This window comes from Juglans regia, chromosome 13 (genome assembly GCF_001411555.2).
Source record: "Juglans regia cultivar Chandler chromosome 13, Walnut 2.0, whole genome shotgun sequence".
Lineage (NCBI taxonomy): Eukaryota > Viridiplantae > Streptophyta > Magnoliopsida > Fagales > Juglandaceae > Juglans > Juglans regia.
The window spans coordinates 25,480,020-25,502,688 of NC_049913.1; the positions used below are offsets into that span (position 1 = coordinate 25,480,020).

A 22,669-nucleotide genomic window follows, 5' to 3' on the forward strand; every position below is an offset into this window, starting at 1 on the left:
CCCTCTTGCGTATAGTCAACCTCGATACCCAAGAAAAAAGCAAGTCTGCCAAGGTCTTTTACAGGGAAGGCACAACCTAAATCATGAATCAAGGACTCAATGGCAGTTTGTTTTGAAGAGGTGATGACTATGTCATCGACATACACCTGCAAATAGATCTGAACATCATGATGAGTGAGAATAAAAAGAAAGGGATCAGCTCTAGATGCAGTAAAACCATAGTCGAGTAACCAAGTGCTCAACTGAGCAAACCAAGCTCTTGGAGCTTGTTTGAGGCCATAAATGGCTTTTTGAAGTTTACAAACATGATGAGGCCGAGTGGAATCAATAAAACCCTGAGGTTGTTGCATATAAACATCATCAGATAACAAGTCATGCAAAAATGAATTTTGGATATCAATTTGGCGCAAAGGCCATCCTTTAGAAATGACAATTGAAAGAATAAGACAAATTGTAGAGGGCTTAATCACTAGACTAAAAGTGTCATGAAAATCAATACCAAGTTGCTGATGATATCCTTTAACTACCAAACGAGCCTTTCTCCTTTCAAACGAACCATCCACATGTGTTTTTGTGCGAAATACCCATCGGCAACCAAGAACATTTGTGTGAGGAGTGGGAGGTACAAGCATCTAGGTAGAGTTTTGAAGAAGAGCATCATATTCTTGCTGCATAGCTTGTTTCCACTTAGAAAACTTAAAGGCTTGAGAGAAGCTTGAGGGCTCGTCTGGAACCTGCGCAGAGACAATAAGACAATGTCGAGTGGGATAGGGGATAGTCCCATCAGTAAATGTTCAGGGCCGAGAAGAGTGGGTTTGAGCACGTGTTATTATGGGAGATCGTGGTGGGATTAAAAGTATAGGAGACATAGTAGATGGCGGTGGAAGAGGAGATTCAATGGAATTGAAAACATGGGAGTGTTTTGGATTTGGTAAAGTTGGAGAGGAAGACGACGTGTTTTGAGAGGTAGGTGAGGTTTGTGTGTGAGAGGTTGGACCAGGGCCAAGTATGGATGGGCTGAGAGAGTGGGTTTGTGAGTTAGGTGATGGGCCCAATAACGAATGAGAGAAGATGGGTAGTGCGGCTTGAGCAGAAAAGTTTTTGAAAGGAACTGTAGTGGGCTGAGTTTTAGAGAAAGGAAATGAGTTTTCGTTGAATAGAACGTCACAAGAAATTTAAAATCTGTGATTTTTAATATCCATGCATTTATATCCCTTATGAGTGAAACTGTACCCCAGAAAAATACAAGATGTTGACCGAAAATTGAGTTTATGAGAGGTATAAAACCTTAGGTTGGGCCAACACTCACATCCAAACACTTTTAAGAATTTGTAGTCTGGTTCAGATTTGTAAACCATAAAGTATGGGGATTTATTTTTAAGTGTTGGAGTTGGAAGTAAATTAATGAGATAAACTGCTGTTTCAAAGGCTTTGGCCCAATAAGAAAAGGGAAGAATGGGCCAAGAGAGCAAGCCTTGTTTTGACAATATGACGATGCTTACGTTCCACTAATCCATTTTATTGATGGGTGTGGGGACATGAGAAACGATGAGTTATACCAAGTTGTTTACATATAGATGTGAGTGGTTTAAATTCACCACCACCACCATCAGTTTGAAGTGTAATTAGCTTGGTATTAAACAAACGTTCAACAAATGGTAAAAAGGAGGAAAAAATTTGATGCACTTCAGATTTCAATTTAATTGGAAAAATCCAAGTGAAACGAGTATAATAGTCAACAAAAGAAACATAGTATTTATAACCAATGTGAGAAATATAGTGGGCTGGGTCCCATATATCGACACACATCAATTCTAAAGGCCTGGTATAATGGGCCGAGCTAGTATAAAAAGGAAGCTGATGACATTTTGCAAGAGGACAAGAGGAACCTTGAAAAACTGATTCTGTGGGGAAAAATGGCAAGCACTTAGAATGCAGTACATGAGAGACCAAGGCTAAAGAGGGATGCCCAAGCTGTCTATGCCACTGACCAATGGACGTACGCTCACCAAAATGGACAGATGGAGAAGGTGATGAAGACACAGTAGTGGGAAAAATGTAGTGTCCGTCAAGGGTGGGCCCGGTGAGGAGGATTTTCTGCGTCTCCTTGTCCTTCACAGAAAAATGGGTGGAGTGAAATTCAAAATAACAGTTATTATCAATGCAAAATTTTAAAACAGAGACCAAATTTTTGGTTATGGATGGAACGTGAAGTAAATTGCGAAGAAGAAAAGATGAGGAGTTGGAATGTATAGAAGAGTCACCGAAATTTTCAATAGGAATACCGACACCATCACCCACTCTAATGGTCTCACCACCTGCATAAGGCTCAGGCGAGAAATTGAGATTAGACATATCATTAGTAAGATGATGAGTTGCAGCTGAATTGGGGTACCAAACCGATTCTTGAGATGGGCTCTGGGCAGTGTAATTTGTAGAGAAATGTTTGTGATGGCTCAAATTGATAGGAGTGATTGAAGCGTTGCCTGCATTGAAAGGCAACATGCCCTGCTTTTTGGCATACCTGACAAATGGGATGCTGGGAGTTGTACTGGTGCGAGAAGTTCTGAGGGTTGGACTGCTGAGAAAAATTCTAAGATGACGATATGCGTCCACCGCGAGTATTTTGAGTGTATCATCCTCTGCTACGGCCTTGATGGCCCCCTCGAAAAGAGTTACGCCCACGCTGATTTGTAGAGCTAAAATTCACTGAAGGCTCAATAGAAGAGATAGCAACACGATTATTATGAGATAATCGAGTTTCATGAATAAGGAGCAGTTGATAGAGTTCATGAGATGAGATGGGGTCGACTCTGGTGGTGATTGAGGTTACGAAGGACTCATATGATGAGCCAAGGCCATTTAACAGATAGGTGACTAGCTCTTTGTCAGATACATGTGTACCAGTAGAAGCAAGAGAATCAACAAGTTGACGTACCTTCCCAAAGTAATCGGATATTGTTTGATCTCTTTTGGACAAGTTGGTGAGCTGGAAACGAATTTGAAACTCTTTTGCTTGAGATTGAAAAGAAAACATGGAAGAAAGGGAGGTCCATAGATGATGAGAGGTGGTAGACGATAGAACATGAGTTAAGACAGATTCGGAGAGAGAGAAGAAAAGAATACTGAGGACTAGCTGGTCAGTCTTGCGCCAGGAGAGAAAAGCAGGATTCATTTTTGGGAGTTCAATGGAAGTTGTGGGAAGAGAGTTTGGAGGAGAAGGAAAAGAACCATCAACAAAGGAAAAGAGGTCTTAACCCCGTAAATGTGCAGAGGTTTGCACTTTCCATAGGAGGTAGTTTTCAGTAGATAATTTGGTGGTCACAATGTGTGAGAATGAAGAAGTAATGATGGAATGAGAGGATGGAGGAGGAGGAGAAGGAGGAGTTTCAGCCATGGATCATAGACTGTTAGTCGAACGCTTTGGATACCATGTTGGAGTGAGCAAAACGGAAGCAGAGAAAATATAAAAGAATGGAAATTCTTCTCATTGTATTTCATCCGTAAAGGCTGTAAAATATATACACTGTGTAAAGGAATCAAAAGGGAATAAAAGTTGTTACAGAATCATAGACAGCAACAACTTCACCTCAAGTCTCTACGGTATTTACAACATAATGCATATTATCTATTTGTTTATTTTTCTCAAAGGTATTTATTCTAATAGTGTGAACATAACCCATAAATTTAGACAAACTTGATCGAAAGCATTAAAAGCCTGTAGGCCAAATATTTTTTTTTTTAAGATTTTTGTTATACATCAGTAACTATTCACCCTCATACTCCATACCTGATAATTTTTTTCATAGGATGTGAGGTGTGTGGTAGTAAATAATAACTAATGAGAAGAATTATTCTTAACAAATATGTATATATATTTATTAAAGACTATTTATTGGCGACCAACCTAGGGTTGAGAGTCACCAGCAAACCATGCTTCATGTAAAGAGTGGTTGTCAGTTTTGGTACAACTTTGTGGCCTTCAACAACCTTGACCTCGTACCTCAACAGGATCGAAGCAGCTACCATTTTCATCTGCATGTAAGCAAACTTCTTCCCCAGACACAGTCTGGGACCGGCATTAAACACAGCGTACTTGTATTGATTCTCGCTCACAAACTGCCCCTCTTTTATCCACCTCTCTGGCTTAAACCTTAAGCAATCTTTTCCCCATATGGACTCCATTCTAGCCATTGAGAAAGCACAGTAGAAAACCCAAGCTCCATTTTTAACCCTGCTCCCGTCCGGAAAAACATCGTCTCCTTTGACTTCTTTGACATCAATAGGCACTGAAGGGTAAAGCCTTAGAGACTCTGATAATGCTGCCTCTAGGTACACCATCCTTTTCAGTTCTTCCGACGTAAAAACTACGTCACGTAGTTCATTAATCTTAGACTTGCGAGAACCCAAGATTTCATTAATCTCACAGAGAATTCTGGTTTCTACTTCTGGGTTCTTATGTACCAACCAGAAAAACCACGCCAATGCCACAGAGCTCGTGTCTCGCCCTGCTAATACGAAGCTAATGCACAAATCTCTTAGAAGTCTGTCCGAAAAATGCATTTTCTTATCTGGTTCTGAGTCTTGAATAAGTCTTGACAAGAGATCAGAATGATCATTCAAGCTGCCAAACTTAATGAAATCGTTCCTTCGACGTGCCAAAGTCTTCTCAGCAAAGTCATGCACGATTTTTATTGCCTCTTTGAGCCGCTTCTCGTATCCAATCCCAAAGTATCTCATGGGCTTCCATACAAAAGGTGGCAACAAGAATCTGAAAATAGTCAATTCTGCAGCTTCTTCGAAAGCTTTCGCGAAAGGAACTTCAGGTAAATCAAGGGCCAAGCACCCAGGATCAGTACCAAAAGCAGAAGTGCAGATGTTATCAAAAGTAAACCGAAGAAGCACTTCTTGGAGATCAAAACTAGTACCCTCCGACTCCACGAGCTTCTCTAATAATTTCAGCAGCTTCTGGTGCACCAAATCTTTCATGGTTTGAAATGAGCGCTCGACGAACTGCCTTGAATGCATCTCAGAAGTTGCAATTCGCCTTTGTTCCTTCCATAATTCATCGTCAGCATTAAAGATACCATCCCCAAGAAAGTCAGAAAACCTCTCTCTGTAGTACTTACCTTTGGGGAAATTCTCGAACTTTGACTTGAGCATATATTCAATGTTGGAAGGATTAGTGGTTACGATTCCGAAGACCCCTCCCATCCACACTCCCCTGAAATGGAAGGTTCCCCCAGCTTTGATCAAAGACTCGGTGACCCAATCATAAAGGTTGTTGAAATGGAGGAAAAGTGACGGTGTGATCCCTAGAACTGGCCACAACATTGGACCCTGCACCTTGTTGGCGAGTGATCTCTGTAATATACAACTAAGAATGAACATTCCTAGCATGGAGATGGTAACTTCCCAACATAAGCGAGAATCCAACCATTGCAGTGAAGAGAGAATAAGGTTTCTCGTCATTTCTATATCCCTTGTGGTTGATGAATTTGCAACGTTCAATTTAACGTACGTGCAGAGGAGCAAGAAGACGGATGTGAGCTAGTTCTATATATGAACGAGATCAGATTTTTCAGCTTACAACAAGACATTAATCAAACTGTAATATAGACTTTGGAAAATATATATTAATTAATGGTAGCACCAACTTCTTTGACCCGGCTGATGTGTGAAATTATGAGATAAGTGTCGCGTAGACAGTACTAGATTAATTTAGTTTTTTTTTTAGGAAAACTATATCAGAAATTTACATTCATGATCGGATATATATTATGATGTCTCCATATTAAACAAACATCATAAACCAAAATAATATATTTGGAGCTCCACCAGTGCACTATTTCCTTTTATTAGTGGTCTGGTTTTCATTATTGCTAAATCTCTTTATAGGCAAACGTCGAAGAGACAATACTTTCTATCTAAATAGAGACTCAACATCGTCCTTCATAAAAAGAGATGACTCGACTTCTATAGACAAACGTCTATGAGAAGAACTCACTTTTTATATTTTAACAATAAGGAAACTAAAAAGGAAACTAGTAAGATAGATGCGAAAAATGACAGATTACATTTTAGACCAACTTCAGTCGATTTCAGAATCCATGACGGTCCTTGAAGGCAACACACTTGTTTCTTTTCAGCCACAAAGTTCAGATCTGAAACGTCTGGTGGTGACGAATCTGATGATTTGGCACGTGTGTCAAGAAGAGCTACCAAAAAAGATGGCGCGTGAGGACCACACGCAGATGTGGGCGGCGCGAAATCATCACTTTCCTCCTAACGATTTTCGACTTGTAAATTTGTTTTTGCCATGTGTGTCTCTCGGAAGTTGCCAGAAAGCTATAAATATGTCTTTTTCAATCTTGAAGAAAGTAAAATAAAAGTAAACAAAAGAAAACTTGATAGATAAAGTAGGAGAATTCAGGAAGGAGGGAAGCTAGGTAGGTGATAGACAAGGAAGGCGAAAATCAGATTTGGCGTCCGGTCCTTGGTTTTTTACAGGAGAGAGAGTAGATTAATTTAATTAAGTGTGTACGTGGTCGGCGTTGCAAATTTATTTGGGACCTAATCCTAAGAATTAATGAAGGTACGTACGTATTGCCACATTATATTGAATGTGAAAGAGATAATTAGCATGTGGAATGTGTCATTAATTATATATATTTATATATGGAATTGCTTTCAAATTAAGCCAGTACCTGTAGTTATAACATCTCATGAATAAGCAGTCCATTTATGCATGCACTTCCGATCCCTTGCTAATTTGATTGATCATGCATGAACATGAGAAGATTTGTGGGACAATCAATCACTCATGTTAAAGCAGTCAAAAAGAAAGTAAAAGTCTTATCACCATAAGGACATTAAAGCAATCAATCACTCGTGTATTCGCAGCTTATCTCAACTCATCTCAACTCATCTCACTACTATTCATTACTATTCAGTAACTTTAACTCATAAATCTCACAACTATTCACAACTCATCTCATTATTATTCACAATCTATCTCAGCTCATCTAAAGTCATCTTCGAATCCAAACGTCTCCTAATCTCGTTTGAAAATATAAGATGAGAAATATATGAATAATAGTAAAATGTTTATAAATAATAATAAAATTATTTGTAAATAATAATAAAATTATTTGTGAATATATAATAGTGAAATAATTTGAGTTAACATGCTTTATTCGATTTTGGAAAACAAAGGAGAAAAATTTAAATAAAAATATTATAAAGTTAAAATATTATTATAATATAATATTTTTGATATTATTTCTATTTTAAAATTTTAAAAAGTTGAATTGTTTTTTTGAGAAATTTGTGATAATTAAATAATTAAAAATTTAAAGATTAGAAATTAAAAAATATTTATATTTGAGTAATGTTTAGAAAAGAGATGAGAAATGATAAAATACTGGACGAAGCCTTAGTTAATTCTCTTTTCCAGCTAGACAAAAATCGCCAGAAAGAAAATTATTTGAGGCAATTAGTTGCCGTGTTCGTATATTGTTTGAATTTTCATTTTTCCACAAACCGTGATTAATTTAAGACGAGACAACTGCGGCAACTGCGAGAAAAAGTCGCTGAAAGTACTTAATCCGACGACTTTATCTATTATTTTCACCTAAAAATAATGTTATTTCCACCGCTTCCAACTCTATTATTTTTGTTTTTTTTATTTCATAATTAAAAAAATATTTTTTAATAATATTATGAATTTTTTTAAAAAAAATTTAAAAATATTAAAAAATAAATATAAAAAAGTCAAAAATAAAAACACATAAAATATTAACGATAACTCTCAGCGGTGGCTGTAGTACTGTATTTTTCTGTAATATTTTAAAGAAAATGATATTCTCATCACTGATTTTTATCTCTTCATATTATCGTTAGAATTTTTAATTTAATTTAATTTAATTTTTATTTTTATTTAGTAATTAAGAAAATATTTTTTAATAATATTATGATTTTTTTATTTTTTAAAAAAATATTTAAAAATATTAAAAAATACATGTAAAAAAAATAACAAAATAAAAAAGATCAATTATACCTAACGGTAACTCCTACTCAGCAGAAGCTGGGAGCAGTAGACATAGCATTAATGATAATTTAAAAACAAAAAATGTGATTTATTCTTTTGAATCTGTAATTTTTTTGCCTTTGATATCTCTGTTGGATGAAATTCAAAGGCCAGATCACTTAAAGAAGTGGCCACTAGAAAAAGCAGACCAAATTAAAGGCACCATATTATTCTTTTAATTTTCGTCTTTTATAAAAGAGAGCGTGAGAAGAACATCATGTACGCCCAAAAAGTCAATCTTACAACTTTATTGTTAGCGCAAAGCTGAAGACAATGTCCTCCAAGCAGGCCCTACGTACATTAATATTAATGCAATTGAGCCATAGGCTTAATAATCTTACTATTAAGCGCCTCGCCGTTGAAATTAATGAAGAATCCATGACCGAAAGCACCGACTAATTATTATTTTTTGCTCTAGATTGTATAATTGATCAAAGAATGAATATCTTATTTGATATGATCATCATTTTGTAATAATATAACATCTAAATAAAAGGAGGCCCGCGTTGAGGCGAGCCATCTAAATTCGACGTTTAGGTTTGAATTCAGCATTTCTACTCTTTGGATCATGAGATTGAGAAATTATTCGTTTTAATCACTCTATTACTTATATTTGCAAAAAGTGTAATTTTACATATAACCGTGAAGTACGTAAATGTCGCATAATCGCTTTGAAAAAGAGTGTGATCCACTATTAAAATTTTTTTTTTTCATATGAGTCTCATATTTTATTTTATTTTTTTAAAACGATTACGTGACGGTTACACAATTCATAATTGTAAATATATATATATTTTTTTTTGCAATAAAGTTATTGATGCAAGCCTCTGCAACCTCAAACAACCGGTGCCAATAAATAATATTAATAATAATAATATTATGTAACATCTAGCTGTAGATTTGGGACACGGTTTTTTGTATATCATTATAATATTAATATAATAATAATTACTTGATCATATATATATATATATATTAGTAGTAGGTAACGTCCAAGGGACGTTTGCTAATTTTCTTTTTTATTTTATTTTTATCTAGTGATTGAAGAAGTATTTTTTTAATGATGTTGTCAATTTTTTATTTTTTTTAAAATATTTATGATGATTAAAAAAATGCATGAAAAAAAGAAAAATAAAAAAATGAAATACACATTCAAGACATATTTTCGGACTACTTTTTCGTTAGTTGTATCAGTTCTCTTTAGTTAATTAAGAATATTATCATATTTAAATTATGTTAAAACTCTAATTATTTATATAGTTATACTTTTTTAAAAATATTTAACAAAATTTCAGCATTTATTTAATAATAAAATATTAGTATTTTATAAATTAAATTTGATAATTTATTTATGATATGATATTTATATGTTAATTATCTATTTTAAATTAATTTAAATCAGTATTTAAATTTTTATCATTTGATCAAACTTAGTTACTTTGAAATTAGTGGTACTTGTGTAAAATCCTATATAGCGTAAGATTTTTTAATTGATAAAAAAAAGCATGTTTGCCACATCTGTCAAATTGAAGAAAAAAATAAAGTGTAATTTCGAATATTAAAATAGTCTAATGTATAAGAATAAAATTATTATTTATTTATATTCATCATTTATTATGAAATTTAAATTATATTAAAAATTTAAATTAATTAGATAGTTTTTTTCTCTTAAAAATGTACAGTAAAATTTTATCATTTATTTAATGATAAAAAATTAGTATTTTATAAATTAAAGTTGATTTTTAGTGTATAATATAATAAACAGTAATAAGATATGCGAAAAAAACATGCGAAGAAAAAAAAAACAGCTTCTTTATTATTCATTTAAAACTTAAAAATCAATATTTTTTTCCCATTTTTCTTTCTTTCTCTCTCTCATTCCCTATGCACGATTGTGGTATTACGTTGCACATTGACATTCACACGGACAAACTCAAAAAAGAAAAAAAAAATCTTTACAGTTCATTATACTGTTGATGAATAGTAATAGGATATACGAAAAAAAGCTGTTTTACTGTTGATGAACAGTAATAAACAGTACACATATATAAGATGCTTTTAAGTAGTAGGCAAATATCTATATACCTATTGAAACAGCTTATATTTAACAATCGTTACGTTTGGATGTTAAGATGAGTTGAGTTAAGTTATAAATAATAATATTTTATAGATTCCATTATGATATGTTTAACTTTTTAAGTTAAAATATATGAAGTATGTAGATATGAGTTTAACTTTTTTATAAAAAATTGAAAAAATAATAAGTTTAATTAATAATTAGTTTGAGATATGTTTGAATTTGATTTAACAACCCAACAAAGCTTTAAATTCCCACGGCTTTAATCCTAATCTCTCCGGAACAGGTTTTCAAATAACAGCAATTGCTTTAATTGGTATTATTGAAAAGCGGTCACATTAACGTATGCATCGGTTCCAATCTAACGGCTTATCCTAAACTTTGTTAATAACCATTGCTTTTGGTAGGTGAATTCCTAACTCTAACAAGCATAATAGTTAATTAATTGGGGGTTACAAAAGTTCGAAACCGAAAGTACTCTTTGCTAAAATATGGGAAAAGAGAGAATTTTGTGCTTATACTACAAGAAAATTTCTTATACTATAACCAGTTATTTTTTACAAAATAATTATTTTCTGTCATTATTATCGCAAATAATCTGTTACAAATACTCGTTTTTCTTGTTAAATTAGCATACTTTTTAAGTCATATTAAATTAGCATATTAAATTTTAAGATCTGATTAATTAAACATCTCAATTTTTGTTTTCTTATCCTCCCTCGTGTTTAATTATATATATATATATATATATGTTAATCATGATAGAAAATCTCACAAACTAATTTGTTTGATTAATGGAGGTTATGATGATGATCAAGAGCTCTTTATATAAGGTTGATCATCAAGGAATAATTACTTTTAGGCTGTTCAACTTCCTAACAAATTTAACAAGTTTCATGATCATGAACCAATTGGTTATAAACCTAAGAAGGCATCATAGGTTGAGAAAATCAATGACGTACGGAATGAGAGTGAATGATGTAACTTAAATAAGCCTAAATTAAGCCTTAAATTTTTTGAAAACGAATGTGATCATGATGTCACTCAATAAATTAATATTCATGCTTTGAGAATTTTGTCAACAACGAGCAATGCTAGGTACCGTCCCTATTTTGGAGACTGTAATGTAAGTATAGATTATTTTAACTTTAAAATTTTTTAAAATTACAAAATTATCCCTCCTAAAATGATATTTTCTCTCATTTAATAATGTGTCTGTATATGCAGTCTCACTTGAGAACTGCAAATAGAATTTCTCTTTAATTTAACATATAATTGAAGAGTAATGATACAACTATAATTTTTTTTAATAATTATTTTACAAACGTATCTCCTCACTAGCTAATTGATGTGCAGAGAATTCCTTAGAATTGAAACTGGTCCGGTCTCGGTTTTATGTTTTCTAGGACTGGACTAGACCGGTTCGCATATTTATATATTCTTAATATTATATGTAATTCTTATAAATTATAATTATATATGAAATAATGTTATATTATAATTTATAACATAAAATCTTAATTTTAAATATGAATATTTATTTGATCATATGTTTTAAATATAAAATATATATTAATTACATTTTATAGCTTAATAAGTTCTCAACATATTCATTTTGATAAATATATTAGTAATACTAATATATATTAATATATTAATTACTATATTATTACTAACATATAGTAATAGTACTACACCAATAGTATTACTATATACTAATAGGATTAGTGTATTACTAATATTTATATATATTAATATATATATATATATATAAGTATAAGAGATTAGATATTTAATATATATAAAAAACTGAAAACCAGACCGAATGGACTGGAACTGGTAAAATTAGAAGTACCGGACTGGAACTAATAAAATTGAAAGTATTGGTTTAAGAAGGTAACCGGTGCGGTATCGATTGATGTATGTATATATGTTGAATTAATTGCATGAACTTATGTACATCAGTGTTTTTAGGTGCATCCCTCCATTTATTATTTTAAGTTTCTTTCTTTTTACTTTTTCTCTCAGAATTAAAGTGCAAAAGGAAGAGGCTTTAGATTTGATTCGGGTCCACTGGTCAAATCTCCTCGATCGAGTAAGAGGGTCTGCTTAATTTGGTGCTCTTCCTGAATGTTATGCGCAACACACGCAAAACATGCATAGTAATGATGAAGCAGCCCGAATATCTCAAACTGATATTTGTTAAAGCAAAGAACAAATGCGATCCCGTAATTTACACACAAGTATATATTTACATGAATTAAAGCTAGCTCGTATATTTATTACCACATTAACTCTGAGTCCATGCTTAATTTGCCGCCATTACTTGATCTGCACCCATGAACTGGCTCCGAAACGATCCCTTCTCGCAATCTTCATCAAGTTTTGACGAAGATATCATGATAAAGAAACTCCACCTTGCCCATGAACCCGATGGTCGTCGTCTTGATTCTGAGCTATTGCTTCGTGTAACGGAGCACATCCTGCTATATGCTGCTAGTGCTACCTCAGAAGCACCAGCAACCCCTGTGGTCGGTAACATTGGGATCTCCCTTTGTAATGAATTATATATAAAGCAGTACTTTCGATTAACAGTTTTAGCAAAATTTTTCATTGATGCTGCTTTCGTTGGATGTAAGGTCTCTGAAGTAACGTGTCAAATTATAAGAATTCAGTGTCTTTTGTCCTCGTGTTTGTGAAACGATCCATCAAGTCAATGAATATGTCGAGACTGCATTTTGTTGAGTTTTGGGTCCTAATGCAGCTCTACACTTGTTTATTCGATTGCAAACGTTTCTTCCAGGTTTCTGATTTACATTTTGATGCTATTGGAAAGTATACTGAAGACAACGCTGAAGCATTTAGTTCCCAAGAACCACTTGGACTGGTCATTTACAAGGTTTCAAGCCAGGCAATCTCTCTCTCTCTCTCTCTCTCTCTCTCTCTCTCATGTGCAGATACGCACACATACATAATATAATACATTTGTTGTAATGCAGATACTCTGCAAGTGTTCTGGTGAAGATGATCTACACACGAGGACGATGTTTTTGTTTGATTTTCTAGGGAAGTATAAATGGGATGTGAAAATGGTTCTAGTACTCACAGCATTTGCGACAAGTTATGGGAAATTTTGGCTCCTAATGCAGCTCGATCCTCGAGATCCTTTGGCTGTATCAGTTGGAATGCTTAAGCAGTTGCCTAAAGATTTCAGCAAATTGAAGCCTCGATTCAAGGCACTGAGCCTGTTGATCAAGACAATGGTGGATGTGACAAAGTGTATCATCAAGTTTGAAGGCTTGCCTCTTTCACATGTAGATCTGGATAAGGAAATTTGTATCACCAAGGCTTGCATTCCTGAAGCTGCTTATTGGGTTGCTCGAAGTGTCTTTACATGCGCTTCTCAAATCACAGATTTCATAGCCATTCAAACTGAGCAAGTGCATGTTCTTTCTCTTCAATTGGCCTCCACATATCCTGATTTTTTTTTCTCTGCTTCGTTTTTTATACCTTATTATGAGGAATATTTGAAACATAGCTTACTATATTTGACATAATTGATCATTTTGGTTAGAATTGAGACTGTTCACAAAATCATTTGAAATAAAATGGCTGAACTCTCTGTAGTACAGGTGGTATTCAGATTCAACAATAATTGCAACATGGGAGCTCTCAAGTTTGGTTTTTAGGTTAAGCAGGATATGCAGCCGCCTGAGTCAGCAGGTAGATCAGTGCCATAAACAAACAGGTAACTACTTAGATTCTTTAAAACTATTTTGAAGCCTTATGCTTGTTCTTTGAGTGTAGGTTGTCTATTTCCATAATGATGCTTAATTCCAAATTTGCAGAAACAAAGATATGGCAGAAACTGTCGAATCTCTTTCAGCAGACCCCCTTGGACAATCAGGAGGGGCTCAGTATGTTATGTGCTTTGACGGATGATCTGCCACTTAAGTATTGTCCCTCACAGGAAAAGGTCTTATTCTCTCCAGCAGCTGTTTCGAATCAGAAAAAAGATTGTCATGCTGTCCAAAAATGCTACTGGAATATTATATATTGCGTCTGGCTAAAGTAATGAATGTTAAAAAGCATATCTTCTCAAAAGAAATGTTGAGAAGTGATCCCATTTATCATAGATAGCTATGTTTGTTAGTTTATACGTAAGTTTATATATGTACTTTTCCTCTGAAATTGCCAGTTCCTTTCTGTTCTATGACAGTTTGGTGTGTCTGAAATGAAGAACAAGGTAGTTATGCTCTTGATCACAAAGCCAGAGCTCCTCCCAATGGAGGAATTACTTCTGCTGGTTCAGCAAACATCAGATCACCCTCTCAACAAGAATTACAAGGGAAGTTATGAGATTATATGGTTTCCCATTACATGTTCTGAGGCATGGACTGATGCAGAGGTGGGAAGTTTTAACTTCTTCTCAAACTCTTTGCCATGGTACACAATTCGGCAGCCATGGTTACTCAGCTCAGCAGTGGTAAACTATATAAAAAAAACATGGAAATATGCGGGTGAGCCGCTCATGGTAGTGTTGGATTCAAAAGGGATTGTCACTAACTTAAACGCAATTGACATGATTATGATCTGGGGAGCCCGGGCATATCCCTTTTCAGCTTCAAGAGAAGAAGAGCTCTGGAAAGAGGAGCAATGGACATTGCAACTTGTGGTTGACCATATTGATCCCCAACTCGCTTACTGGGTATGAGCTTGACTCAATGAAGCATCATAATTTGCTGTTGTCATTACAAATACCACATTTAGTTAGACTCCTTGTACTTAAGCACATAAGATTGCTCTGATTTCAGGTGGAAGAAGGCAAAAACCTATGCATTTATGGAAGTGATAGTCAAGAATGGATTCAAGAATTCAACTCCAAAATGAGGGGCATAAAAAGTGAAGGTTTTCAGCTTGAGATGGTGTATGTTGGCAAGAGGAACATGGATGAAAATGTGAGGAACACTTTGGCCAGCATTGCTGAAGAGAATCTGAATGGTTCTCTCTCTTTCACAAAAGTCCAATTCTTTTGGCTTCGATTAGAGAGCATGAGAAAATCGAAACTTCGACTTGGAAAGACTGCCAATACTGACCATATTCTAGAGGAGGTGTCTGCATTGCTTGATTTCAGCGACAAGGGTTGGGCTGTAATGGGGAAAGGGTCTTCCACAGATACTGTGAAGCTTCAAGGAAAAGATCATCCCATGCAATGCTCAACTCTTTTTTCACAAGGAGGAGAAAACGTGACAAAAATGGGATTCCTTGATGCCATTAAGAGTGCCTTTGAACCTTCTCCTTTACCTGGGTATTGCAGCCACACGAGTGTCATTCCTTATGCTGAAGGGTTGATTGAAGAAACAGCAATCTGTCAGAAATGTAAGCGTCCCATGAAGAAGTTTGTTGTCTACGAATGATATGTAATATAGATTTACACAACGGATATCCTTTTAGATTTACTCATGACTTGTAGACAACATATAAAATTTATGGTTATTGGTCAGTGAACTTCTTGTACTTGCATTCCATCATTTGTTAAAAGCAACATCTTTTACTTCCTATTATTTGAGAAGCATGGAGTTTAGCTCGCGTCAAATCACCTCTAGAGCATTCTCACGTTCATTCACATATATCATGTAATCACATTTATTTTTGTTAGAACCTACTCCATCTCTCTGCTCTAGTTCAAATGTCGTAGACTCGTAAGGTGTCTCGTTCAAACAGATATATTGTAATCTACATTGAATGGACTAGTGTCAACCTTCATATTCTCAAATTCTCCTTAGCTTCCAACTAATGCCACGCGCTCGCCTAAAATTTACCATTAAGTTATTAGATTTGTACATATAGGTACAGTCTGTTCGATAACTCGCTCTATACTCGTCCGGTTAAACTTAAATCGAACTCGACTCATAAAAAAAAGCTCGCCTATGAAGGTAGATACTGGCTCGATTATAAATAACACTAGCGGAGATATTTGGATCCTCTTACAGCCAAACCCACGGCTGATAGGCAGGCCTAGCTTACCACTTTGACCTACAAGGCTCGTGGCCCAAGGATCCACGGGAGCATGGTATCAACAAGGGAGCAACACTATTCGCAAGGAGATAACACCCCAAGATGAAGGTAGTTATCCTGGGATGGATAACTCCTATAAATTAGAGTTGTTATCTCCTCCTCCTTTATTAAGGGATAATTAGATAAATGCATGGGATGGATGGTTATCAACTCCCTTTAACATGTTCATGCGCCTCCATAAATGGTACATGAAGTTAACAAAGGTTGGCCTGAACTTTTTGAGATATTTTATATTCAGACCACTTCTTTAATTTAGGCATCAGAGCTTATCCTGGGCATCTAGTGCCATCGAGTTGTTCATTGCAGGTTATTCGAGTGGTTGGTGGTGTGAAACACGTCCTTTACAACACATACCCAACTAAATTCGACTTGCCTAAGGCTCGTTTTGGGTCCGCTCGTTTATGCCTAAGTCGACTTGTAGTTCAACTCAATTAAAAAATTTGTAAATTTGTAAATAACTTTAAAAACTCGTTACATGCTTGATTTTAGGATTGCGATAGGAGTTTAAAAAATTTGTAAATAACTTTAAAAACTATTTAATGAAAAAATTAAGTTGTTTGAATATTACATATTAAAGCACTTTTTAATATCAAATAAGCTAAAAAGTACGACGTTTGAGGAAAAATATAATTTTGATACTTTTCCACAAACTTGCTTTTCCAAATAATACAGAATGTAATTCAAATTTTAAAAAGACTTTCAATATGCGAACATACCCATACAACTTTCAAATAATTAATTAAAACTTTCAAGGATATGGTCATAATATTTTAAAAAAAATCAAATAATCATCATATTTATCTCATAAATCACTTTTTAAATTTATTTTCAAACAAATGTAACATGTTTGAAAGTGATTTAAATATATGGTTACCAAATAGTAAATAATTTTTTAATAGTATAAGTTATTACCTAAACTATAAATTATAAGTCTTAAAGTTATAAGCTATATTTCCTACTGTAATTCCAAACATGCACTAAAGCTCATTCCTAGATTGATAAATACATGCACCTTTGTATATATACATATATATTATATATATATTAGTTAATAATATAAGCATGACAACTTTTATAATTAAATATATAGTATGTAGCTTAATTATTTATTCCTAGTCACTTTGTGCCTATATATTGAATATACTTCATAACTATATTTTATAATTTGTACATAAATAGTCGTTAAGATTTAATAATTTCATATGCTACTATGTGATAAATATATATGAAATGTTGATATATTATCATATTATGTGTATGTATTAGTAATTTATGTAGGCATATAATATATTATTATTATGGATAAACATCAAGTAATTCCATATTAATTATTTATATATTTTTACAATTTTCTAATTCAAAAGAGGTTATACTTATTAGTTGTAAAAATTTTATTAAATTTAAAATTATCTAATTTTTTAATTATTAAATTTTATTAAGAAAATAAACAATTCAAGCCAAGCCGGCTCAGCTCAACTTGACTCGAGCTCGAGCTCGAGCTTGAGTTGTGATCTTAGCTCACCGACTCGAGCTCAAATAAAAATTATATAAAAATCTCGAGCTCGAGCTTGAATTATTTTAGCTGAGCCGAGTTAGGCAATCCAAAGAGCGGCTCGACTCGATTACAGGTCTATGTACATATCTAAATCACTATTTCCATAAGAGAAGTCCTACAACCACAAAAGATCTAACAAAACTAAATTCACAAACGGATATGATTTCATATGATACGTTAGATCTACTTTACAATAAAAGTAGTTTTACAATTTAAGGTATCGCATCAAGCCACGTCAGTTTGTGAGATTTCATTGTGGCATTTCTCTTTACGTAATCACCAACTAGAACCCATGTAGCATTGCTTGAATTTTCTTAAAACAATTCTCAATCTCATTATCCCTTTAGGTATTACTTGTTAGAATTGCTTGATTAGAAAAGTTTTTGTTATTATTTTGTTTTATTTATTTTCTCATAATTTCTAAACCCTATGGTGCATTTTATATTTTGTCAGCAAATGTGCCACGTGACTGCTTATGATTATTGCATGAGCTACTCAAGGTTTGTCATATCATATGTCTTTTTTTATAATGAATTTCTAGGACCCTTAATGAAAATCTTATGACTATGCTGCTTCCTAAGAAAACTCCACTATTTATCACGTATATATAAGAGTCATTCTACATCTACAAAACATTTATAACGGCAAATTGCACACTAACGTGTCAATATATCATCAATTGTTTTTTTTAAAAAGATGTCATTTTCAAGTTGTAATAGCATTAGATATTAATTAATAATTATCTCAGTTTCCAAGCAAGTATGCTCGACAATTCTGAATACTTTAAGAACTCCCGAGCCGAGCTCATGATGTAGCATTGACAAATGACAGTGTCATGTCAGTGTGTAACTCGCTTTTGTAGCGAGTTTGTGTAGACGAGGCATTTTGTATTCTATAATAAAAGAACAATTTTAGACCCTACTTTGTAGGAATTAATGTGATGACGTAGATGAGAACCCTCTATAGATGCTATGTTGAATTGAAATGCCCTTGTTACAATGTTGATCCGACCAAGGTGCCCCTATAAGAGACTTGAGTTAGGCTAAATGCTCCTGTCACATATCTGAACAGACTAAATACCCATACAACAAATTAAATTGGATGGGAATAAACCTAAACTAAATCAAGCTAGTTGATGATAACCAAAACTAGAATTTTCAAAACAAGCTTCATCTTCATCTTTTCTCATACTCCACTTTCCATCTACCTTCTTCTTTTTCTCCATTCTTATATTCTTTCTCCTCTCCTACTTCAAAAGAGCCATGTATATTCGTCGACCATGGAGCAAGCCACAATAGATATGGAGGACCACATCGACGTGATCGGATCTAACCACAATGCGATCTGCAATGGAGATAACCAAAAATATATTCACTTTCGCACCAGAGACACATAGTGGTATCATTGTTGTGGGTTGAAGATGGAAATTTCTAGTGTGTATTTCTCCCATCGGCTTGATGGTTTTGAGATGGAGATCTTTTGTGGGTATTTGTGACATCGGCTTATGGTTTTGAGATGAGAAATTATTGTGGAAATTTTGCCATGGACTTGATCGAATACTGTTGTTGATCTGGTATGTTTTACATGCTTGGGAACCAAACTCTCACGTAATTCGACCAATTTGATCAGGAGTCAGATACTTATAGAGATTGAGCACTATATCCGAGCATGTAATGCTAAAAAGTGCTCGCTCAACTTGTGTGAGATGTTGCTTGCCTTAGGCGATGAGCACTTTTGACTTTTGCGTGCCTCAGAAGAACTTTTACAAATATTATCATATTTTTTTTCTGAACGCTCGCCCCTAGGAGGAGCACATATTGGGGTGAGTTATTTTGGTTGCCATTTGAGAGCACTATTCACTCACCCCAAAGGGACACCCTTTTGTTCAAGTGTCAGTTGTTGGTTCGCACCCTGAGGTGCGATTTGTTGTTGCTCACCCTGAGGTTGGAGCAGTCTTTGCTTGCCCTGGGTACGAGCACTTTTGTTGGCACATGGTGCAAGCATTCATTCAGTGTTGTCATTCACCCTCTTGGATGCGAGAACTTTAACTCACATCTTAGCAAAGTGAGTGCGTGAGCAAAGTGCTAGCTGTTGTTACTCGCCCTTCTTGAGGAGCACTTTGCTCAGTGGTGCTAATACTTTTGATCTGTTAAGTGTGAGTACTATTGCTCTTCAAGGGGGCGAGCTTTGTTGCTTGTCCTATGTTCAAGCTTTCTTTGCTCACCCTGTAAGATAGGATACGTGCTCAGTAGCCGATCTCCCACATGCTCCAACCACTTTGATTGGGGTTTACATAGAGAGATTGGGTACGCTTTACATGCTTGGGAGTTAAGCTCCCACGTGATCCAATTAATTTGATTGGTGGCTGGATCACAGGAAGCGAGCTCCATCATCTAACCTATTTGATTGGGGGTCAGATCACATGTTCGGAAATTGAGGCCTACATGATTTGACCTATTTGATCAGGGGTCAGATTACATGCTCGAGAGCTGGATTCCCACCTGGTTTTACCAATTTTTGCTATGCTGTACATGTTCGAGAGCTCGTACGTGATCCTATCTGTTTGATTAGGGGTTAGATCACATGCTTGAGAGCTAAACTCCCACCTGACCTGACCAATTTACACTATGCTTTACATGTTTAGGAGTTTGTACGTGATCCGACCTGTTTGATCGGGGGTCGGATTACATGCTTCGGATCCGAGCTTCCTTGTGAACCGACCAATTTGTACTATTAGAACACTTCACCAAACTCTCCCTCAACAAATTCAATATTGGTCACCGTGGTAGACGAGCAATTACTTTCCACGGTATTTTCAAAACATCATTTTCTTTCTTCAAACTTAAAATAGTATGTATTGGGGGAACTGAGAATGTTCCTTGTATGTGCCCTCTTTCTAGTTTAATATATAAGAAGTATGCATTAAATCTTTGTAGAAATTAATTAATTGTCAATTTATCTAAATGACTTTAAACATTAAGCTACACTAATTCAAATAAGTAAGTATTTTTATTTAAATTTAAATCACCTTTCTAATAAATTAAATTTATAAATTTTTAGTATAAATAGTTAATTTTTTAAATTATAAAATATTATAAAGTTAAAAAATTATTTTGGATATAATTTTTTTTAAGTTTGTAAAAAATGTATTGATTTTTATATTTTATTTTAAAATTTATAAAAATTATACTTATTTTTGTAGTTCGCGCAACACTGTAGTCAACGGTAAGCACTCAGTCTCCGTGTTGCTCACTTTCTTGCGCCTTCTCTCTCTATCTATCTCTCTAACTAGGCCTCCCCTCCCCACGCTGTCAAACTCCTTTGTTGTTGCTGAGGTCGCCTTGCCTCACCGGTAAATCTCTGATTACTCTCCCTCTCTCTATCTACTTGTCTCTTAGTTTCACCCCTCTCCCTCTCTCACTTCGTCTTGCTCCTCTTGTTCTAAACCCCATATTTTATTGCTCCCTCTCTCTCGATCTCTTGGTCTCTCTCTAGGCTATAGGTTAATTGCTCCAACCAGTGGAGGCCAACAAGCCAGTTGCACCGACTCACGCCACCAAACCGCTTACTTGTATTTCTTGCTGCACACAACACCACCACCGCTCATTCGAGCACTACTGCAAGTTTGATAAGGATGCTCTCTCTCTCTCTCTCTACCCATGTACATATTTAATTGTGGCCAACCTGTGGTATGGAGTAACTAGATAATTCTATAATCTTGTGTAGTTTATTTTGTGTTGTTGGGTGGGTTAATGGTTTTGTCATGGTAATATTTCAATGAGGTTGGATGGAATCTGGTTGTTGACTTGGAGATGGAAGTAGGCAGGTCGTGAAGAAGTAATACTGAAATTGGTTGGAGTACTTGTGAGTCGATTGGTATAAAAACATAGTTTTGAAATATGGTTGGTTGGGTGTGTTAGTGCCAAAATGTGAAACTGAGTTTTCTATAGGGAGATTTGGCCTGCTATGTCTTCGGTTAATAGTGAAGTTTGGAATTTTTATCTACAACATGTGAATATGATGTTTGAAATTTTTATCTAATTATATGATGTTATCTGTTTAGTGTGTTGTTCTGTTATTGCATTGTATTTGATAATCTTGAGGTATAAGATTCTGTTATACTTTGGTTACGGGCCCGGCCATGAGTAATAATTGTGCCTTATGTTCTGTTACAAGCCCTGCCACGGGTAGTATTTTTCACTAATCTATTTTCACAAACTTCAATACAAAAGCATATTGTAAGAAAATTTAAGTGTTGTTTTTCATCTTAAATTTTGTCATTTTTATTTGTGCTTATTGATGTCACACATTTTAAGTGAAATTTTTATTCAAATGGTTGACTTTTAAAACCACTTAGAACGTGCCACATCAGATAAAAAAAAATTAAAAGTGTGTCCATTAGTCCTACTCTCACATGTGAGAGGAAAAAAAACACAACACAACTTTCATGAATGGTGTCGTTTTGCTGCTCCACAAAACGTCTCGATCTAGTTTTCACTTTTTGTCTCTCAAGTTCTATTCTCTGAACCCTAACCCCAATGCCTAAACTGTAGTACACAACTGCTATCCTCTCGTCCTCTGCCACTCCTTTGTCTACCATCAACTATCTGTATCATTCAGAGGACTTCATCTGATTCATCACTCTACTCTTTGTGGTTGACTGGTTTCTCTGTTACCCAAGATATTGACAGAAGGTATTTTTGAATCCCTGGATAATGAGACATATGGCAACTTTCCATTTCTAACTCAATAAAATTGAGAAAAGTTGTCTGGTTAACTTAGGCATCAAAAGCTCGAAAATTAAATCACTAGAATATCATCTGTATGTGGAAGAGGAATTTTGTTTTGGATTTCTTCATTTTTACGGATG

General features: G+C 34.6%; 2 protein-coding genes across 3 annotated transcripts; one reads left to right on the forward strand and one right to left on the reverse strand.

The window, feature by feature from the left end:
• Positions 1-1,813: 1,813 nt before the first annotated feature.
• Positions 1,814-5,571, reverse strand: LOC108991688 (cytochrome P450 86B1-like). The gene is made up of 2 exons (XM_018966028.2): positions 3,908-5,571; positions 1,814-2,112 (listed from the first exon to the last, which is right to left on the reverse strand). Exons 1-2 carry the CDS (start codon positions 5,470-5,472, stop codon positions 1,956-1,958), a joined length of 1,722 nt encoding a protein of 573 aa, XP_018821573.1. The 5' UTR covers positions 5,473-5,571; the 3' UTR covers positions 1,814-1,955.
• Positions 5,572-12,431: 6,860 nt separating this feature from the next.
• LOC108991694 (protein SIEVE ELEMENT OCCLUSION C) lies at positions 12,432-15,702 on the forward strand. 2 transcript variants are annotated; one of them, XM_018966043.2, is made up of 7 exons: positions 12,432-12,697; positions 12,970-13,077; positions 13,166-13,606; positions 13,794-13,914; positions 14,015-14,142; positions 14,386-14,874; positions 14,981-15,702. In XM_018966043.2, exons 1-7 carry the CDS (start codon positions 12,506-12,508, stop codon positions 15,581-15,583), a joined length of 2,082 nt encoding a protein of 693 aa, XP_018821588.1. In that variant the 5' UTR covers positions 12,432-12,505; the 3' UTR covers positions 15,584-15,702. The 2 variants fall into 2 exon arrangements, with proteins under 2 accessions (XP_018821588.1, XP_018821596.1); XM_018966051.2 differs by having other exon boundaries at positions 12,970-13,065.
• Positions 15,703-22,669: the final 6,967 nt, after the last annotated feature.

Coding starts and splice junctions, on each gene's coding strand:
- LOC108991694 (XM_018966043.2), top strand. CDS start 12,506: ATGAACTGGCTCCGAAACGATCCCTTCTCGCAATCTTCATCAAGTTTT. Junction 13,607..13,793: donor TAGCCATTCAAACTGAGCAA/GTGCATGTTCTT, acceptor AACTCTCTGTAG/TACAGGTGGTATTCAGATTC. Junction 14,875..14,980: donor ATCCCCAACTCGCTTACTGG/GTATGAGCTTGA, acceptor CTCTGATTTCAG/GTGGAAGAAGGCAAAAACCT.
- LOC108991688 (XM_018966028.2), bottom strand. CDS start 5,472: ATGACGAGAAACCTTATTCTCTCTTCACTGCAATGGTTGGATTCTCGC. Junction 2,113..3,907: donor CTGGTGACTCTCAACCCTAG/GTTGGTCGCCAA, acceptor TTTTCTGTGAAG/GACAAGGAGACGCAGAAAAT.